Consider the following 16,648-nt stretch of genomic DNA (forward strand, 5'->3'; position numbering starts at 1 on the left):
GTGTGTCTCTCTCTCTCTCTCTCCCTCCCTCCCTCCCTCTCTCTCTCTCTGGCCAAAAAGGGAGGGGAAGGAAGGAAGCAGGGGTCCCGGAGCCCCTCCCTCCCAGTTTGCCCTGCTGCGGGGTCCCAAGGGAGGGGGCATGGGCAGCCTCCCCCCCTCCCCCCCTCGCCCGCCCTGGCGCAGCAGTGCAGCAGCCCCCGCGCCCCTCCCGCCTCTGCTGCGGAGGGAGGGAGGGAGGGAGGGCGGAGCGGCGGCGGCGGCGGCGGGGCGAGGCGAGCGAGGGGCGGCCCGGCGGGGCTCCGGGCGGTCACATGGCGCCTCAGCTGGGCCGCGGCGCGCAGGAGGCGGAGGCTGCCGTTGCCTCCGCCGCTGCCAGGGCCGGTCGCGCTGCCTGGCGGGCGCCTGCCGCGGAGGAGCCGGAGGCGCCGCAGCCCCGCCGAATGATGTGCTTGGTCAGCGCCGCGATGAAAGGTGAGCGCCACCCCCGGACTCCCCTCGCCATGCCCGGCCTGCAGCGGCTCGGTCCCAGCCCGCTTGGCCGCAGCGCCGGCCCGGCTCCCCGGGCTCAGGGCAGAGCGGGCGGCGGAGCCCCGGACGCCGCTTCGGCGGGGCGTTGCGGGCGAGGCTGCCGGCCCGGCCTTAGTGGTCCCGGGGCGGGGGGGGGTCTCCCGGGAGGAGGAGGAGCCGCGGTCGGTGCCTGGACGGCAGCCAGACTTTGCCCCTCCGCGGGGAGAGCCGCGCGTGTTGGGGCTCCGGCAGCCCCGCTCGGAAGGGCGTCCGGGCTTCTTCCCCGCGCCAACTCCCCTTCCGGAGCGGGGCGAGTCCGGGACCCCGTTGAGCTGCGGGGAAACCGGAGCCGTCTTGGAGAATTGGGGCGCGGGGCTTTTGGGGGGGTCTTTCTGCGCCTTAAGAGCCCCGAGTCTCCCCCTTTGCAGGGCAACGTGGGCAAAGCCTCAAGTAACGCCTCGCTGCTTAATACTTCAAGCCCCCCCCTCGCCCCCCCCCAAATAGCACTGCCAAGTTTCCAGTCCGCTCTGCTCCTCTGGCCGGTGGAGTCCGCGGGGGTTGAGCAATGGCCCTCTGGGCGGGGAGCGTTGGGTGTTGTTGTTTACGGTGCTGCAAAAGATGATCCCGAGAGTCCAGCCGGGGAAAGAAGTTGCGTGTTGGTTTCATGAGCTCCGGGAGAGGCTTGATTGGCCCCCGGCTTTGGCTGCCTTGGAGTTTGCCAGCCCGATTCCTCCGCAGTTCTCACTTTACGCGACCCCCCCGAGTTCCCCTGGCTCGAGAAGCGCCGTTTAATTGGGCTAATAGAGTTGTTAAATGGCTTCCGTGGCATGGAACGGATTTGGCACGAACGTCCCTTCCTTAAACCATGGCTAGATGTGCAGGTCTTCTTCTGTAGGGAAACCGGGGCTGGCTTCCTTTGGGAAAGGGGGGGGGGGGGGTCCTGAACATTTAGGACAACAGCTTCGGCACCCCGAGGCTGCTCCCCAATGATGGCGGGGAGCTTGGAGCCTGCCTGCGATAGAGAAACTCAAGGCTGAGCTCGGGGGTTGTGGAGAAGCGCAGTCGAGAGGCACAGAAATCTCCCCCAAAGCACCCACCTAGCAGCGCATGGAATCCACCATGGGCAGCAGCTTCCCAGAGCATTGTCCCTGCCTGAAAGGAATGGGCACCGGGTGCCAGTTAAGTTGGCTAGGTGGTTGAACATCCCGGAGAGCATCAAACCAGTTGAAATGGGAGCTGGCTGGTGAGAAGGTTGGGTGATTGTCAAGTCCCACAAAAATGATTTTGTGCGATATCGTCTCTGACACGTTGCTTTAGGCTGGGTTTGTCATATCACATTTAGGTCTTAATCTTCCCATCTCTAGTCTTGCGGGCAGAGGAAACAGATCTCCGGTAATGACTGCGAGTGTTGGTGTTACGCTGTTGCCTTCGCCTTCTTGACTCGTGGCCCTTCTTGTTTCTTTTTCGATTTGGCAGTCAAAAGCTGCGGGAGGAATCGACGTTAATAGCACTGATTAATTTCTCTCGAACGTGACGGACTGCAGCCTTGGTCTATTGCTAACAAACAGATTTGTGAAAATCATATCTCTCCCCCCCCTCCCTCCCTCCCTCCCTCCCTCTCTTTAAATAATGCCTGTACCTCTCTCTTGTCTTGCGCTGACCTCTGGCTGCTGGGAAGTGATAGATTTGCTGGTTTGTGCAGAGAAAAGGAGATGGGAAGCATCGGGGACTTTTTAAGCTAAAACGTACAGGGGAAGTGGAGAAAATGGGTCTTGATCGTAAGATTATTTTACCGCATGTTGATGTTTTGTAGGGCTTCGTGGGAGATTCAATGATTTAGATTAGGACTCTCAAAATAATGTAGAACTAAAAGGGAACACATGCCCTTCCGTATTTTCCTGTCCTCACCACCCTAAAAAAATTAGGGGCAGCAGATTGCAGGGACTCTGCCGAATCCCTTTGAAAATGAGCTCCATATTCAAAAGGATAAAAAGTTAAGAGTCGGGGTGGGGGGGTGGGGGGGTGGGGAGAAGATAGTTCAATTAGGCCATTTGTGATAATTGTCAGAATTGTCATTCTATTGTTTCTTTTTCATCTGTCTTACGTCACTGTGGGTATCTGGAGGGTTGTGGTACAGTTTAACAGCTCCCCATCGCTACATGAAATGAAGCGGCTCTTCGTTTTTACGGTTAAAAAGCCATGGGGATAATCTGTGAGTTGACTATCCTGAGTAAAGTTTAAAGTTTAATAACATTTATATGCCGCCCAATCCTGGGCAGCTTACAATACCGAAATAAAATCAAAAATAAAATACAGGGAAAGAGAAAAGATAGATTTAAAAAACAACACACCATATACTCTGTTCTAAATGGGGCTGGACCATATTTTAGGGTCAAGAGCCCCAGGCCTGCCGGAACAGCCAGGTTTTAGTGGCTTTCCGGAAGGCCGAGAGAGTGGGAAGGGTCCGGATCTCTGGGGGGAGATCGTTCCACAGGGTCGGAGCAGCAAGTAAACCCTGCAGTAATGCTGTAGAATAGCAAAATGGCATTTTAGCTGAGCCTTTCAGAGCCTCGCTTTGCAAAGCCCAGATCTCGGTCAATAACAAAATAAACCATAATCTGATATCAGAGAGTTACCAAAGCAAGGAACAGACAGGAACTGTATCTTCCTTCCCAAAGGAAAAAGTCACTCCGAGTTCTTTGCACAGAGCCTGGAGAAGAAGATAGTCCCACAATGATGATTATAAACGGCCCCCGCATTGGATACCCAGCAGTGACTGGCATTCCTCCATAAAGGTTTTGTAGTTTTGCTACAATAAAGCTACACTTTGCCTAAGTCTTCATTTCTGGGAAATAAACTCTCCAAGCACTTTGCCTTCTGAACCGAGGCAGGCTGCTGTAATTAGCTCAAGGAAACAAAAATATTGTGGTGAAGCAGGCACTTTGTTGTTAAAAAGGAAAGGTGAAAGTAATTAGACAACTCTTGTCGTACGGCAAATTTCTGTTAATAATAAATAATAGAGCCGTGATTGAGAAGGGACATTAGAGGCCCGGCACATCGAGCAGGACTGCTGTGAGGCTCAGTAAGAGTGCAGAAATTTGCCATCTATTAAACCATGTCTTGCACGTCTTGCTGATATTTTGAAATATTTCTCTCTGCTGCTTGAGCCTCCAAAGTTGTGACTGGAGCTTGTGATCTCCTTGTCAGAAATGAGAGCTATTAAGGTGGAAATAAAAAGAGGGGCAGGAGGCCACAAGGCGTCACAATAATCGGTTTCAGCGCAGTGGAATTCAGTGCAATTCACACAGAATGCAACCACTGTGGCTGGATCAAGCTATGGTTAATGCCCTGGTTTTAGCGTGAACTATGAACCTGGTCACCGTAGATGAATTCACTCCCAGAAGGTCTGTGGAAGATTTTCCTTTCATGTTTAATTGCAATCTGTTGTTTTATGCAGATTTGACAGACTGTATATTTTAGCTCGCATGTTTTCATTAAAGGCTGTTCCTGTTTCCCTGCTCCTTCTATCGTGTCATCTAGTTCGGGCTACTCCTCTTTCGAAGGGTATTCATTTCATCAGTAAATAACCAGAGGAAAAGCTTGGTTTCCCTCACTCTGCCGTATCTGAATTGGCTCTGTAGATGAAGCATTTTTAAAGATTAGGTTCCTTTTACTGGCAGCTACATCCAAACTCCCTTCCTCTTGTTTCTCTTGTGGCAAATTTGGGGGGGGGGGGGAACTAACTGAACACTGCCTTGAAAAGCTCAGCTGGTTGGCACCATTAGCCCAGGAATACGGGCAGGCACCCACTGGACTGGCGTTCACTCCACCCGCACTGCCTTCCCAGTCCCTGAACTGGTGGGCTAGGGGAGGTTAAGAGTGAGAATGCTTCAGGCACTATAAAGAAAGCAGCCCCATTGGCTTTGGAAGTGACCCAGCTGGGTGGATTCTTTGACATCAAGTTCAAGCCATAGGCCAGTCCCAAAGCAGAGTATAATAATAGCATTCTCTGACCAATTGTTGGAGCTCCGGTTATGGGTACATCTTGAGGTCCGTCCTTCCTTCCTTCCTTCCCTCCCTCCCTTCCTCCCTCCTTCCTTCCTTCCTTCCTTCCTTCCTTCCTGATAGCACATTACAACCAACCATCGAATCAATCATGATACAACATAAATACGTAACACATAAACATGGTAAGGTCTCACACACATAGAAGCACACACAATACTACAGTGGTAACTTTGAACAGCAGCGCAACAACCAGCAATATCAGGGTCACAATTAATTGGCCAATTGCCATCCCTGGGCCAGTCTCCATGGGGTGATTCCCATCAAAAATTACCAGTAAAATTACCAGCAAGGCAACCTAAGTTATCAGAGGCTCTCAAGAACAATTCAGGTTTGCTCTCCATACGGATGGAGAGCAGAAGAGCTATAATGGGTTTCTATTTTTCTGGGTATTGTTGACAAGAGGAACTGATGTAATTATTATTTAATACTATACGATACGGGCTATGTATAGTATGCATGTGAGTGTGTGTTATGGAAATGGAAATAAAAAATATTCATAATAATAAATAAAAATAAAATAATAATAATAATAATAATAATAATAATAATCCAACAGTTAAAAATTGACAAAATCACCATCAGTCAAATGCAAAAAGCCGCACTGCTTGGATCTGCACGCATATTAAGAAAATACGTTACGATGTCCTAGGCCCCTGGGTGGGGCCCGACTAGTAACCAATGCCAAATCCGGCGAAACAACTGGCTGCTGTGATACAATTGTATAATAATAATAATAATAAAAGAGCAATTCAGGTTTGGGGGCTCCATCTGTGTGTGTGTGAGAGAGAGAGACTCATGTGTCCTCATCCATGATCTCCAAACTTAGCCCTTTTCTCCCATGGAAATATGGGGTCTCCAAGAGATCCTCTTCTCAGGGAAAGTGTGCATTAAAGTTTTGAGATCCGCTGGTCTGCCGGCGCCTTCCCTGCTACCTTGGGAGATCGATTTGGTGGCGCATGTTTTCCACAAAGAACATTTCTTGGAGTGTTTGGTGCGAACTGACATCCGTGCTCAACAGTTGATGAGTTGATTCTTGACCTGTTTTGACTTGTGCTGGTGCAACGCTGAAAGAAGCCAGGAAAAACATTTCCCCAATCCATCGGTGTAGGCACTCCACCCACAGAGGCTTGGCTGACGTCAATGGGAGTCTGCCATGGATGCGGGGAAGCAGGATCAAGACTTTGGCTGAGAGGTGTGTTGAGTTGTTGGTTTTCAGTTGTGTGTTAATGCACACACTGGCCTGGAAATACCTGTTCAGAAGTAATCGCAGTGCTTAGGTCAGCATATCTCAACCTTGGCAACTTTTAAGACAGGTGGACTTCAAATCCCAGAATTCCCCAGCCAGCATAGCTGACTGGGGAATTCTGGGAGTTGAAGTCCATTTATCTTAAAGCTGCCAAGGTTGAGATATGCTGACTTCAGTGATTCTTAAGTTTGAGAATTGGGAATTGGGTGGCGTGCAAAGGGAAGATGTCTGATGCCTCCAGATCAACTGGATTACAATTCTCCTGAGTACCAGCCTAGACACCTCCTGCACTCTCTCTCCTATAATTTCCAGAATGATGTACTTGGCTGTCATCCAGGACGGCACAATTGTTGTGGGGAAACTAAATCTTGTCACAGCCACTGTATTAAGCGTTTTCTTGCTCTCGCTTCCTAGTCTCCATGGAGAAATGGTCCCCACAATTCGGAATGCAGAGAAGGAGAGGTTCTAGTGATGGAGGTTCCAGGATATGGGATGCCCTCAAACTCAGATTTGGGACATGAAGGCCTGTTGCTCATTTACGAAATCCCTTTGCTGCCCACTCCTAGGCTCCTCTTAGGATGTGATTAACATCCCAGTTGTGCAGAATGGGTGCCTCGGATGTGTTGATGGATGATTGCTGACAGCAACTTTTATCAATTGGAACGAGCTCCCCGTGGAGATTCGGACCCTCTCCACCCTTCGGGCCTTCCGGACGGCCGTGAAGACCTGGCTGTCCCAGCAAGCCTGGGGTTGAGTTCCCCCCCCTACTTGAATTTGCTGTGTCTGCTGTGTTTTTAAATTGTCTGTATCGTCTGATTGTTTTGTCTTACTTTTTTGTAATTGTTCCCCTTCCCTTGGCTTTTGTTCAGCCGCCCTGAGTCCCTTCGGGGAATAAGGCAGCCTACAAATTGAATAAATTCCAATTCCAATTCATTGATTGGAGACATCTCAGAAGGCTTCTTCAAATAGTCCGGAGCTCAGAGCATTTTGCTGGAGCATATCTCCAAAACCCTCTTGAACCTCGGGTGGAGGAATTACGATCAACTCTGCCAGTCTGGCTGTTTTTCTCCTCTTTTGCCTCTCCATCGTTTCATCCCAAGAACGTAACTTTTCAAAACACCTTCAGGAGATTCATCTACCTACCTACCACTAGCCATCAAAAATGATGGGCCAGTCAGACAGTTGAGGCTGGAAGTCTTTCTTGAAGTAGCCTTTTCTCCCTGAAGATCTGTAGCTGAGCAATGGCGAAGGCCAGAAGCATTGTGGAAGCCTTGGAAACCTCGGGCAAAATAGTGCCAGTTTCCAAGTTATATTCTTCCCTATTATCGGTGGAGAGATGATTTGAATTGTAACACCTTTTTGCCTTTTTAAGTAAAGTGATGAAATGAACATTGTCCTGTCTTCATAGATCAACATTTCTCATTGATCAACAACTTCCATGAAATTTTATCATACGTGGAAACTTATTTTATTTATTTTATTTAATTAATTTGTATGCCGCCCACTCTCAAAGAAATGACAACCTTGTTTTTTTTTTCTCCATTAGGTTTCTACTGGTATTTATTGTCCAAAATAGAGTATTTTTTAGGTTGCAATGCATTTTGTTTGCTTTGCAAATCAGTTCACTCATTTCCTGCTGGAAGGGCAGCTCTGTGTAATTCAGTGTTCCGGATTAGTTTGGGAAGTTTGTCCACTTAACCTACCCTAAACCTTGTATTTGAAAGAGGGCAGTTTAGGAATTGGATAAGCAAATACTCATTCCCTGGATCAGTAGTTCTTTAAAAGAGAGTGGAAGGTCTGCTTTGTCTGAAATATTGACATAACAAAAAAGAACTTTGGAAAGCCAAACAGTGAAGGTAAATCTAATCATAGTTATTGGCTACAGTACAGTAACAATATTTATTTAACACATTACTTTCATGTGTGTTACTGGACAGAAGTAATTGGATACATGTTTAAAAAGTTTGTATCCCTTCTTTAAAGCACAGGGTTTTTTTCCCCTTGTCCTTCTCTCTCTCCCACACATATATTTGTATAAACCCATGTTTTCTTTTTCTATAAGTTCTTGTTTTTGTTTGTTTAATCCATTGTTTCCTCCCCAAAGCTTGTATTTATTTATTTTCTGCTTTCCAGAAACAATAACACACACAAAAAAACCACCACCCCTGTTTGCTTGCATTTTTCCTGGTAGATTCTCTCATATAATGCAACATATTTCAGAATGGAAATTAGCACATTCTATTCTGGACAAAAAGCAGATATTTTTTGTCTGAAATATTTTCAGAGCCGAGCAAGCCAGCTCGAGATTTCACTGTAGCCAAGCAAGAAAAAGAGGGATGGGAAACACAGCCACGTCTTCTCTGTTTTTCTTCATTCATGCAGCTGACCAACTATTTTTTATTCTCCTTTTCTCCAGCTCATCAGCAGAGCCAGATTAGCTTTCTCTATTAACCCATCAGAAGAACAGATTGGATGGGTAGTTTTCTCCCTTATACCTTTTTCTGCTGTTTTGAATGTTGCAGGTTTTCTTCCTGGCTCATTTAGACATTCAGCACAGATCAAAGGAGCCTCTTTCTTCTTAGAAAGCAGCAGTTTTGACGTTCTCCATCAGAGGTTTCCTAAACTTTCTGGCTGATCTTCCATCAGAGTCCTTCTTGGTAGGTCTGGTCCTTCCTGAAGTTCTCCCTTTCTTCTGGAATGGACTTGCTTCTCTGGCTGCTGATGTTGGCTGTTAGGACTTCACTTGGAGCATGACGAGCATGGCTCTCATGTTTATTTTGTCTGCCTTGATGATACGTTGATGGGTAGATGGGTAGATCGGTGTGTTTTTAAGTCGAAGGGAAGAGCGTCGTTTGTGGTGTGGCTCCGCAACTCCTCCAAAGAGCTACGCCTTCCCTGGCAGGGCACCCATGCCATCTCATTCTGGGCAAGAGGCACCTTTGGCTATGCAGCGCAGGCTGCGGGTCTCCGCCTGTTCCAGGTGCTTCATGCACATCTCCAATAATGCACATCTCTCGTGGCCTTAAATCAGCCTTATGACCTTTCCTGGATTTCCCTGCCTGATCCTGTAGATCGTGCATATCGTCAGGTGGGGGTCGGCGGGTGGATCCTCCCCGTGGATCGGCCTCATTTTTCTGCAGACAAAAGAGAAGCTAAAATCGGCTAAAATATCGGCATATCTTAAAGATCACTCAAACGAGAGATATAAAGGAGACTGGAAAAAATGGATTGACTATATACAAAATAAATACGGGACCAAGAAATTCCAGTTAGCCTATGTTTAAGATCAGGAATGATTTAAATTGTTTAAAGTTAGCTCAGCAAGAAGACGCTAAGGTCAATGTAGAATGTCATTAATTTCTTTATTTCTTTTTTCTCAATAGATTTTAGACTGTGTTTGTTAGAAATCCATACCGTGTACGGGTTCTGGGAAGTCGGGGGGGGGGGGGGAAGGAGGAGGGGGGTTGGGGGTGGAGGGTGGAGGGAGGGAGGGGTATATATTAGGCTAGACAAGAATTTGGTGGTAAATTAGAACTATTTTGACACACAAAAAATTGTACTCCGATGTCTCACTGATTGAGGAATGATGAAATGTTTGTTTTAAAAGAAATAAAACTTTTGAACCTGAAAAAAAAAAAAGAGAAGCATTCAAATAGACAACTCTGCTCCCCCCCCCTTGCAGAGCTTCTGATGATGGGGGGCAGACTTTGCTTCAGCATGCTGATCCCCCAGCCCTATGGAACGATCTACCCCCCGAGATCCGGACCCTCCCCACTCTCTCGGCCTTCCGAAAGTCTATTAAGACCTGGCTGTTCCGGCAGGCCTGGGGCTCCTGATCCTTGATTGAGTTCCATCCCCACTAAGAATTGAGTGTATGTTGTGTTCTTTTAACTTGTTTTGTTCTTTGTATTTTTAATTTTTTTTTAGTATTTTTAAATTGTTTTTATGTAAGACGCCCGGAGTCCTTTGGGATTGGGCGGCATACAAATTCATTAAATCTCAATCTCCTGGAGCAAGATTCCACCCCCCCCTTCCATTCTTAAACCTCTACCTGGAGTTCAGATCCACAAGCCAAAGGTTAAACATGATTTTTGAGCAGATTTATTCTCGTTATTCCTTTCTGGAAAGAAGGAGGGAGGGAGGGAGGGTGCAACGAAGGGACCCAAAACTTTCCCTCAGAGAAATGTAACCTGGTTTATGGGGTGAGACGCAAAGAATCCAGAAAAAGGCTGGCACCAAAAACAGCCTTTTGGGCAGAGAAGCCCCATCCCAAGATCAAAAATGAAACTTCACGGACGTTGAAACCTTGGAAGGATGCTGGGTGCCCAAGTGACCCTTTTAAAAAGTAAACCAACAAACCGGTAACCCTCTTTTTCCCGGAGAGTTTTAGGCGTAACCTGTGGCCTTCATTCCCCTCCCTCTAATACTCGCCAAGGCTCTGCTCCAAATATATGTGGATTTCATGCCACGAAAGCCCACACGGGCAGATGAGGTTTTATTTTCCGGTATGGAAAGTGAGGCATCTCCTCTTTGCTGATTCAGTCTTGGTGCACTTGTTATTTTTTTTTTCCCCAACAAAAACAAGAAGTGCAGATTTTCCTGGCCTGATAATTAAATTATTAAGTCGGTGGCTGGTGCCGTCTAAAACCTACCTGCGCGACGTGAAGCGCTCAGGGAGCAGCTGGGGAGAGCTGGTTCATCCTGCTTGATTCATCCCAACCTGCCTCGATTTACCTGTCACGCCCTTTCTTGCCTCCCTGGATCCCTGGGCAAGGGTCATCGTTGCAAACCTTGCCTTTCCTCCCAGTCCAGTGATGTCAAAGGAATCATTTCCAGTAGGACAATGGGGGGAGGCAAAAGGAACAAACTCCCCCTTTGGGCCCCTGGGGTCCTAATATGATGCCCCCCACCCCACCCCCCCTGCTTGCAAAGTGCTTTTCTTTCCTTCCTTGAAAGCACAAAAAGACAAGACTCTTGGTGCTCTCTGAGATGGTTGTTTCCATGCAGAAATTAGCAATAGCAGTTAGACTTATATACCGCTTCATAGGGCTTTCAGCCCTCTCTAAGCGGTCTACAGAGTCAGCATATCGCCCCCAACAACAATCCGGGTCCTCATTTCACCCACCTCGGAAGGATGGAAGGCAGAGTCAACCTTGAGCCGGTGAGATTTGAATTGCCGAACTGCAGATAGCAGTCAGCTGAAGTGGCCTGCAGTACTGCACTCTAACCACTGCGCCACCTCGGCTCTCTTTCATGACCCAAATTAGGTCACATCATCAGTGCTGAGCAAACCCAACTCTCCTTTAAGCACTGATGATGTTACCTAGTTGGGTCATGGATTGTCTGCAAGGAAACAACCATGCTCAGGGAGAACCAAGGCAGGGTGGTATTTCCCCAAAGAATTAATTACAACAATTAATTACCAATTTCAAAAACCAAGAACCCCCCCCCACCTCCCAAAAAAACAACAGCATTGCCTTCTTTGAAGATCCCATTGGTAGAGGGAGCTCAGGCTCTTGGAAACATGGATCAAATCTTCCCTTTTTAAAGATCCTTGGAGGAAATAAAAGCAAATTTGTTTATTTTGTCTCTGGCAACTCTGTCCAAATCTTGGAGAGAGAGAATACCACAACATTCTTTTAAAGTCCCTTCTGTCTTGCATGCAGCAATGGAAGGGGCTGGTTTGGCCTTCGGCATATGAAAAGGATCCATCCTCCATCAAAGCCCACCCAGGCCAAGAGCCCAGGCGTTTTTCTAGGTTACCTGTTCTTCCTGGAGACGTCACTGCCAGACAGAAAATTTTCTTTGAATTCCAAGACGGACATAACCAATCCCCCTCCTCCTCCTCCTCCTCCTCCTCCTCCTCCTCCTCTTCTTCTCATCCTCCTCCTCTTCCTCCTCCTCCTCCTCTTCTCATCCTCCTCTTCCTCCTCTCCTCCTCCTCCTCTTCTTCTCCTTCTTCTTCTCCTTCTCCTTCTCATCCTCCTCTTCCCCCTCCTCCTCCTCTTCTTCTTCTTCTCCTCCTCCTCCTCTTCTTCTTCTCCTCCTCCTCTTCCTCCTCTTCTTCTTCTCCTCCTCCTCCTCTTCCCCCTCCTCCTCCTCCTCCTCTTCTTCTTCTCCTCTTCCTCCTCTCCTCTTCCTCCTCCTCTTCTTCTTCTCCTCCTCCTCTTCCTCCTCTCCTCCTCCTCTTCTTCTTCTTTCCATCCTCCTCCTCCTCCTCCTCCCCTCCTCCTCCTCCTCCTCCTCCTCCTCCTCCTTGCCATTCTCATTACAGGCCCAGTTGAAGCTGCCCTGCCTTCCTTCTGGGCTAACTTTGCTTTTAGTTTGGAGACCAGAGCTAATCAAATTTCTCCCTTTGACAAAAGCCGAAACCATCAAATGACCCTTTAGCTGCCGAGACGAGACGCCCTGATTTCAGTTTAGTAACAGACTCTCTTTAAGAAATTGCGGAACCAGGCCAGTGTGCTCTGAACAAGATATTCTTACCCAGTTTGCCAAAATAAGTTTAAGGGGCAGGATTTCTACTGTACTTGGGTCACTTCTCCTTGCAGAAGGAATCCGTGCAGCCCGCTAATAAAGCGAATTTTAAAAAATTAAATCGTGCTAAGAAAGGAGCCGGACAGAGCTTGAGAACTAAATAGTGCAGAGGAAGGGTAGAGAGCCTGCTTGAGTCTCGAGAAAGAAGAAGATGCTGTTTATAAAGGATCTTGCTTCTGTTAGGATGGTCATAATGGGGATAGTTGTTTATTGGGCATGGGGTGGAAGAGGTTGGGCTTGATGACCTTTAAGGTCCCCTCCATCTCTTTGATTCTATGGAGATCCCTTCATGCCAGAAGATTAAATTCACGAAGGGAGGCATATGTGCCTGCACGTCTCCTTGTGGGGGCATGAATGCGAACCACGTTTATGGAAACATCAAAAAGTGCTTTTATTTTTCCTCTTGGATTCAGAGAGGATTTCTCTTTTTCACGGGGGGGGGGGATTTCACAGGGGGCCACAGACCAGATCTACGTTTAGAGCCCAGGTTTTTTTTTATTCCTGAGAAATCTTGTGGCTTGATTTGGAGACAATTTGAGAGACGTTTGGCCCAAGCGCTGGAAGCTGCACTTCTGACTGTGGCTTAACCCAGTGTTTCTCAACCTTGGCAACTTGAAGATGTCCGGACTTCAACTCCCAGAATTCCCCAGCCAGCATTTGCTGGCTGGGGAATTCTGGGAGTTGAAGTCCGGACATCTTCAAGTTGCCAAGGTTGAGAAACACTGGGTTAATCAACATTCTGGAACAAATCACAACCCTCCTTTCCCTTTGAACCACCTTTTTCATAGTTTGGCACTATTAATGCGGTTTACAAATTATTTGAGCGTAAGCAAAGAAGCGTGCAGGAGAAGAGTATGGCCTCGTCTTAAGGAAACAAAAATTCATTCCATAACCAATAAGCTCCTTAAAACGTCTACACAATTTTCTGGTGCAAGCATTGAATTTGTTGTTGTGTTGGGGTTTTTTTTTAGGAAAAAGAAGGGAAATAATTTCTGGCAGAAGGTCAATCAAATTCTGCTTTGTTCACAGATCACTACATAATTTGATAATTATTACAGCTGATGGGCATTAAGCCCAGAGCTTTCTAAAAACATATTTCTTTGTACATCGAGTGGCCCTTTTTCAGCACTCAACCTGCCTGGATGAAAGAGGTGGTGCTTCTCTCCTTTTCACTTGGAGTTTTGCAGGGTGCAAAGCATCTTCTGCTTGTCTGATCGTAAAGGCGCACAGAAAACACTCAGGATCACAGGAATTTCCAGTTGTAAAAGGTTCCCGTTCTTGCTCAAAAGCCGCTCACGATGCGGCTCTGTGGCTGTTCTCATTCCGTATGCAGCGAATTAAGTGCCGAAGAGTGTAAATATTTCAGAAGTGGGATCTCCCTGTGAGCGAAATTGCTTAAGATTTGTTATATTTGGGAGACGCCAGGCCCCACGGAGGCAGCCGGATTGCAGAGACAGCCCTGGTCTCGGAGCCAAGGAGGGAGGGCCGGCGGGAGTTTATCCTGGTAGGGCTGAAAGGCAAGAACCCAGCGGAAAGGGCACTCGGGTTGCCTGGTTAGGGTTTACGGAATAAACGACAATGGCTGTGTTGATACAACAGGCTAAGCCGAAAGCAAACAGATCCTACTGTGGCCTGTGTGTGTGTTGTGCAAACCAGGCAAATGAGTCGACATTGGGCTGTTGAGGGGCTGCTTCGTGTCGCTTAGAATAATTGGAATGTCTACCATTCGAGGCATACTTTGAGGACTATTTCAAATCCACTCTGCTGAATTCAGGTGCCGATCCATGTTGCCTGAAGAAATTATCTGGGTTCCTTATGGAGCAGTGAAATTTATCAGTCATTCTTCACAGGACGAACAGACCTCATCTCTTGACAACCCCAGGGGCATGGGGGTGGGTTGGACTAGAAGACCTCCAGGGCCCCTGTCATTAACTGAATCCCCGTAGTCCTTCCCTAATTGACTTTTTTGTTGTTGGAAATTGGCTGGGAAGGTCACCAATTAATTAGCGTTATGTGGCACCAATTAATTAGCGTTATTGCGGCGGACATCAAGGCGAGCCGGTTGCCAATTTTCCCAGATTGTGTTTACAGGACCCCCAGGGATATGAACGAAGGTCAGAAATGGACGGGCTGCGCATAGGTCTTTCCTGCTGTAATTTTGAATGGTCACAAGCCGAGGACTGTCAATTTTGGAATAAGTTAAGAGCGCAAGGAGGAAGGGCAAGCGAGGGCAAAACCTTACTGTGAAGGATGGGAATCTCTGCTCCGAGCTTCCTCTGCGGGATTGCGACCTGGGATTGCCCCCCCCCAACAACCCCCAAATTATCTCAGAATTTGACCCCCTGCTGCAGACCCCTAACTGTGACCAGGAGAAACTCCTTCCCCAGTGCTGAAAGTCAGAGTTTTTAAAAAGGTGGTTTATTTCTGTGAGCTGATTAGGGGAGCAGAAGCCACACAGGGGTCCCGCTCGATCCGAATGGGGCCTGGCACCACCCAGCACCTTTGGCCGGTCCCCCTGCCCCCCCCCGCTTTCCTGGTTCCCAGGCTGCAAGAGAGCCGTCTCCCTCCCCCTCCCCTCCTCCCTCCCCACCATCCATGGCTGCTGGCCTCTTGTAAGACGTGTCCTCGGCTGCCCTCGCAGCGCAGATATTTGCAGAACAGAGCAGGGATTATGTTCCCCCTCGGATACTCGATACGGGGCAGGCCAGTTCATTCTCCCTCGACGGAGCTCTGCCAAGGCTGCATTGTCCGGCTCTCTTCGGCTACTCCATTGGCCAGAGAAAGAAGCCGGCCCTTCAGACTCAGCCCGGTCAGCTGAATGAAAGGGGAAGGGGGGGCACAGCGGCAGCCGAGCAACGGCTTCTAAATAACTTGTCAAGATCTGTCGTTTTTTCTTTGCCTTTCCGTTTTTCTTTCTTTCTTTCCCCTATCTCGGCCGAGTTTGGAATACCAAGTTTAGGATTAGCTATCTAGCCATCTCTCTCTCTCTTTCACTCACTCGCTCTCTCTTTCTCTTTTTTCTCTTTCTTTCTCCCTCTCTTTTTCTTTCTCGTTCCATCTTTTATTCTTTTTCTCTTTCTCTTTCTCTCTTTCTTTCTCCCTTTTTCTTTCTCATTTCCTCATTTATTCTTTTTCTCTTTTCTTTCTCTTTCTCTTTCTCCACTTTCTCTTTCTCCCTTTTTCTTTCTCATTCCATCTTTTATTCTTTTTCTATTTTTCTTTTCTTTCTCTCCTCTTTCTTTCTCATTTCCTCATTTATTCTTTTTCTCTTTTCTTTCTTTTTCTCTTTCTCCCTTTTTTCTTTCTCATTCCATCTTTTATTCTTTTTCTCTTTTCTTTTTCTCTTTCTCCCTTTTCCTTTCTCATTCCACCTTTTATTCTTTTTCTATTTTTCTTTTCTTTCTCTCCTCTCTTTCTTTCTCCCTTTTTCTTTTTCATTTCCTCATTCTTTTTCTCTTTTCTTTCTCTTTCCTCTTTCATTCTCTTTTTTCTCTTTCTTCCTTTTTTTCTTTTCCTTCCTTCTTTCCTCCCTCTCCCTCCCTCCCTCTCTCTTCCTTTCTCTCTTTCTGAGTCTTCTGCTTCCCTGTAAACCCCTGTGTGTCAACCTGACCAGCTTGAAGATGGGTGGAGTGGTTGGCTGGGGAATTCTGGGAGTTGAAGTCCACCCATCTGCCCAGGGTTGAGAAACTCTGCTGTAATGCCACCCCCAGTCGTCCAGGAGTTGTAGGGAGGGTAACTGCCCAAGTCATGCCCAGAAACATCTGGAAAACCAGAGGGCCACTACTCGAGAGCCCACAGAGCAGAAAGCCATCGGTCTCTGCAAGGTGTCCAGAGGGCAGGATCCGTCCCAATTTACCGAAGCCTCCCTTGCTTTGCCCGGGAGAGGTGAGGCGGGAGAGCTCCCGTCTACCTGGCTTTGTCAAGGCTCCAAGAAAAACAATTCCCAGCTTTTAATAGCAGCTGAATGGGCCGAAGTCTGCAGGCGAAGCTTTCCCGTCCTCTCCAATGTTTGCACACTCCAGAAAGAGCCAAAATCAAAGCGGTTAGCTGGAAAACTCGCCTGTCGGTCAGTCTGGCTCACCAACGTCCAGGAGGCGTTTGGTCCCAGGATGGAGGTGCTACTGAAGGAGACGAAAGCCCTTGTGTGGTTCTGAGAGAAAGGTCTGCATTTACCCCTCCGCCCCCCCCCCCGGTGCATTTTTGTGCTACTGCTGAAATGATTAAAAAAAAACTCTTCTATCGATGAAGATCCACGAAGCCTTGTAAGAAAAACTCTGAAAAAGGTGTGGG

At 47.8% G+C, this 16,648-nt stretch overlaps 1 protein-coding gene across 2 annotated transcripts in view; it reads left to right on the plus strand.

Annotated features, from left to right (window-relative positions):
• Nucleotides 1-338: 338 nt before the first annotated feature.
• The window catches only part of RORA (RAR related orphan receptor A), a 52,908-nt gene continuing 36,598 nt past the window's right edge, over nt 339-16,648 (plus strand). For both annotated transcript variants that reach the window (XM_032232964.1, XM_032232965.1), the window contains exon 1: nt 339-471. In XM_032232964.1, coding sequence (XP_032088855.1) covers nt 441-471 — 31 coding nt within the window. In that variant the 5' untranslated portion in view covers nt 339-440. The remainder of the gene's footprint in view (nt 472-16,648) is intronic.

This window comes from Thamnophis elegans, chromosome 16 (assembly GCF_009769535.1).
Source record: "Thamnophis elegans isolate rThaEle1 chromosome 16, rThaEle1.pri, whole genome shotgun sequence".
Lineage (NCBI taxonomy): Eukaryota > Metazoa > Chordata > Lepidosauria > Squamata > Colubridae > Thamnophis > Thamnophis elegans.